This window comes from Osmerus eperlanus, chromosome 1 (genome assembly GCF_963692335.1).
Source record: "Osmerus eperlanus chromosome 1, fOsmEpe2.1, whole genome shotgun sequence".
In the NCBI taxonomy this organism is placed as follows: domain Eukaryota; kingdom Metazoa; phylum Chordata; class Actinopteri; order Osmeriformes; family Osmeridae; genus Osmerus; species Osmerus eperlanus.
In genome coordinates, this window is record NC_085018.1 from 1,603,204 (window position 1) to 1,608,062 (window position 4,859).

The 4,859-nt window shown below is 56.3% G+C and overlaps 1 protein-coding gene across 1 annotated transcript in view; it reads left to right on the forward strand.

Annotated features, from left to right (window-relative positions):
• Positions 1-4,859, forward strand: part of LOC134030273 (SH3 and multiple ankyrin repeat domains protein 1-like) — a 6,380-nt gene extending 1,521 nt beyond the window's left edge. Inside the window, exons 3-6 of the mRNA XM_062474030.1 lie at positions 1,826-1,921; positions 2,165-2,566; positions 2,753-2,853; positions 3,515-4,859. Of these exons, the coding sequence (XP_062330014.1) occupies positions 1,826-1,921; positions 2,165-2,566; positions 2,753-2,853; positions 3,515-4,859 (1,944 nt within the window). The remainder of the gene's footprint in view (positions 1-1,825; positions 1,922-2,164; positions 2,567-2,752; positions 2,854-3,514) is intronic.

A 4,859-nucleotide genomic window follows, 5' to 3' on the forward strand; every position in this document is an offset into this window, starting at 1 on the left:
ACACACACAGGCGCCACCCCACACACACACACAGGAGCCACCCCACACACACACACAGGAGCCACCCCACACACACACACAGGAGCCACCCCACACACACACACAGGAGCCACCCCACACACACACACAGGAGCCACCCCACACACACACACAGGAGCCACCCCACACACACACACAGGCACCACCCCACACACACACACAGGCACCACCCCACACACACACACAGGCACCACCCCACACACACACACAGGAGCCACCCCACACACAGGAGCCACCCCACACACACACACAGGAGCCACCCCACACACACACACAGGAGCCACCCCACACACACACACAGGAGCCACCCCACACACACACACAGGCACCACCCCACACACACACACAGGAGCCACCACACACACACACACAGGAGCCACCCCACACACACACACAGGCACCACCCCACACACACACACAGGAGCCACCACACACACACAGGAGCCACCCCACACACACACACAGGAGCCACCCCACACACACACACAGGAGCCACCCCACACACACACAGGAGCCACCACACACACACAGGAGCCAAAAGAAAGAAAATCATTTTGAGCACAACCTGAGGGTACTTCACTAAGTGCTGTGCTTGTGCATGTGTGTACAGTGTGTGTGTGTGTGTGCAGTGTATGTGTGTGTATGTGAGTGTGTGTGCGTGTGGAAGCCGGAGGGGAGAGTTTACAACAACACTGGGACAGTGTTGTTCTGTCTGGGCACGTTCAAACAACGTTTAAACAATGCTCAAACAGCCTAACAGAATTTGACACAATGAGCCCCTCACAGTCTTTATTGTTATTTTCGAACTCCTTTAAGATGTACACAATGTTTTCATCTTATATATTCCACCGGTCTTATAGAGAAAATAAAAACTGCAGCATCATGTTGTGTTTTCACATCTTCACGGAGTGAAATAAAGTCTTTGGTAGAAATGAGGGAGGATAACGACGCATTTAAACAAGCAGCTTCCTTCAGTGTTCAATCTGGAATTATTCATATGCCGTTATGCTCGGGGACCCGAGACAACAAACAAACACACACACAGCCTCCCACAATGCCAGCGCACACACAACTAACACAACACCTAGAACCTCAGGCTAGCCTACTTCAGGACGCACACACTCGTGCAGACGCTCTCGCTCTCGCACACTCACAAACACTCACAAACACTCTCACAAACACTCTCACAAACACTCTCACAAACACACTCACGAACACACACACAAACACACTCACAAACACACTTACGTGTTCAGTAGACGGTGTGTCGCCAGATGCTGAGAATGGAGGAGCAGAGGAGGGAAACACACATCTCTCCTCCATAGACTAGCACCAGCCTCCCTGGTTATCTCTCCTCCTTACACTAACACCAGCCTCCCTGTTTAGCTGCTCTACTGCTGGCCAGGTTGACAACTCACAACAATGCACTAAGGGACAGTGATAATGGTCTACTTTCAGAGCAGGGTTAGAGGACTAGCAGTGAGTGGTACTTGATGGAGATATACGTTGGTTTTAAAGCACTGTGACTGTGAGCTCATCTCCAACAGAGGACAGACTGGAGGGAGACAGGTCTAATGAGGTTCTACAATACAAGTTAGATGTCAGTCCTTTGTTGTGAGGGAACAAATCCTAATTAAGAATGCTCTCTCTTTCCCCTCCTCATCCCTCTGTCCTCTTCTCTCCCTCCTCATCCCTATCTCCTCTCCCTCCTCCTCATCCCTCTCTCCTCTCCCTCCTCATCCCTCTCTCCTCTCCCTCCTCATCCCCCTCTCCTCTTCTCTCTCAGGACCCAGAGCTGTCGAACCGTGTGCCCAAAGGACAAAGTTGTCTGATTGGCTGCTGCAACGCCAACCTGGAGGAACCCAGCAGTTTCCACAGCCAGGTCACTAATTATGTGTGTGTGTGTATGAGTGTGTGTGTTTGTGAGTGTGAGAGTGCGTGTATATGTGAATGTGTGTGGGTGAGTGTGTGTGTACAGTGTATTGGCATGTTTTATACTTGTGTGTGTAAGCATGCATTGTATAATGGTGTGTTATAGTGTGTGTGTGTGTGCTGGTGTGCTGTCGTGATGTATTGAGTGCTTCATCACCACCTCCATGTTGAAGCATCATGTCTCCGTCCCCAGACGGAGGATGAGGATCTGATGCTCGACAAGGCCCTGGGCTACCTGCCCCTGCACCACGAGCTGGACAGCGGCCTGGGCTGGACCGACGGCAGCCTCCACCAGGGGGAGCTCTCAGGGCTGGACACGGAGGAGGGGGGGCTGGAGGAGGGCCTGCGGGGGGGTGCGCCGGGGCCCCGGGGCGGGGGCTCGTCCGAGTCCTTCATCTCCTCGGAGCTGAGCGACTCTGGCTTCTACAGCGTGAGCACCGGAGAGTTCCGCCGCTTCCAGAGGATGCTGGAGACACGCATGCGGCTGTACAACGCCCGCCTGCACGCCCCGGAGCCCTGCGACAGAAGAGAGCGTAGGGACAGCTGCCAGAAGAACCACAGAGAGCTGCTGGAGGCCATCCCTGAGACCCTGACTGTCCAGCCCCAGCATCAGCTCCAGCATCAGCTCCAGCTCCAGCACCAGCCCCAGCACCAGCCCCAGCCCCAGCCCCAGCTCCAGCTCCAGCTCCAGCCCCAGCCCCAGCACCAGCTCCAGCATCAGCTCCAGCACCAGCCCCAGCCCCAGCCCCAGCTCCAGCTCCAGCACCAGCACCAGCCCCAGCACCAGCCCCAGCCCCAGCCCCAGCTCCAGTTCCAGTGTGCCCCCCTGGGGATGGGAGGCCTCACAGCCTTGGGGCCCCCTCCACCTCGCGGACTCTTCAGGTAACAGATGTTTTCCTTTAAATTTCTTTCATTTCCCTACTAATTTTGCACATGAAAATGCCAAATAAACCTTTCAAATGCCTTTGTTGGTTTTATTTAGAAAGTAGATTAACCCATTAACCCGTTAATGAGTAGCGTCACAAATATGTGATCGTTCGAATGTTTCCGATAGACAAAAACTATGCGACAAACGCTTTAGTATGGCTTCAAAATGAACTAATTAGAAGGCTAGCAAGTAACACTAGAATTGCTACGAGTTTAATGCTATGTAACTTAGCCCGGCAGCTATCTAAGCTAGCTAGCTACCATTTTGATTAACTTACACTGTGGGGACCTTTGGAAATATTTGGAACTCACTCTTTAACCTTTAGATGATACTATCATGCTAATGTTACTTGCTAGCCTTCTAATTGGTACATTCTGAAGCCATACTAAAGCGTTTGTCGTGTAGTTTTGGTTAGGTTTTTGTTTATCGGAAAATTGGAATGTTCGAATCACATATATGCAACGCGCCCACTTTCGAACGCTCACATATATGTGACGCTACTGCTGGATGGGTTAAATTGTGTTTCTCTATTATGTTAAAACATCAATGATTCAAATTTAGCAATAGTTGACACATATTGGTGTTATTTCAAGTGCTAGCTGTCTATCTCTCCAGGGTATCTTCAGTCCAGTTCCGCAAGGCCGAGCGTCCGTGTCTGAACAGACACAGCTCCAGCAGCGGCTCCCTCTTCACCCCGTCTCTGGCCCCCCTGGCCCTCCCGGGAGCCCCTGGCCCCGTCCTCTCCACTTGCAGTACCCCCTCCGGCCACCGGAGGCCCTCCGTGCCCACGGTGCAGCATGCCGGCTCCGTGTCGATGGGTGCGCTGAGGAGGAGCCGGACCCTCCACCACCGGCCGCCACCCCAGGAATACCGGCGACGCGCCAGCCACCCAGCCTCTCCCTCCTACGCCACGCTGCACCACTGCGGAGGGGTGGCAGCGCCACCTAGAGGCCTAGAGATGGGCCTGTTAGAGCAGCCAGGCCTCCAGCCCCCAGCCGGCCTGGCCCTTTCCCCCCAGCTGCATGCCCCCGTGCTGGGGGAGCACCGGGGAGCACCGGGGGTGCCCCTGCCCTGCGGTCCCTGCTACAACAACAACGCTAACCAGCTGGCACACAGCCGGCGGGTGCAGCACGAGAGGAGCTTTCTGATGGAGCTGCCTGCCAGGGAACGAGAGCGAGAATGGGAACGAGAACGAGAGAGGGAACGAGAAGGACAGCGGGAGCGTGAGAGGGAGAAGGAGCGGGAGAGAGACGCTCGCTTCCGTTCCCTGGGCCCTAACCCTACCCACCCTCCCCAGCAAGGAGACATCCACGAGACGTGGCCCAAGCCGGCAAGCCGCCAGTCCCAGGGCTCTGGGGGCGGCAGGGGCCTCTACAGCACCCTGGAGGGCCACGTGGGCACCGGGACCGGGCCACTCGGCGCTCCTGCCTCCAGGAGCGGTCCCCAGAGCCAGAGCCTCAACACCGCTCCCACCCCACGCCTCTCCAGGAACCAGATGCTGAGGGAGCGGGCCCTGCGGCTGGCGGACGAGCGCAGCGGAATGAGCACGGACGAGGAGAGCCACGGGGACATGCTCCGGGGCCGCTACTGGAGCCGCACAGAGAGGAGGGAGCACCTCCTATTGGCCCGCGAGCAGCGACATCAGCAGCAGCAAGCCCGCGGGGGTGGGGCTGGAAAAGAGGGCGGGGTCGGCATGAGGGGCGGGGCTACACGAGAGGGCCTTGTCTCCGAGGCGGTGGAGGGCGGGACCCAGGAGGGAGGTGGGGAAAGGGGCGGAGCTTTGGGAGATGGGCGGAGCAACACAGTCCTGGAGCTCAGCCACAGGAAGTTGAGTCGCATGCGGAACAGGAAGGTGCTCGATGATTGGACGACGGTGGAGGAGCTGCTGACTCATGGAACAAGGATGGGGAGTGGAGAGATCCTCTGTCCCGGCTCGCTGCTCACTGTTACCACTGTGTGA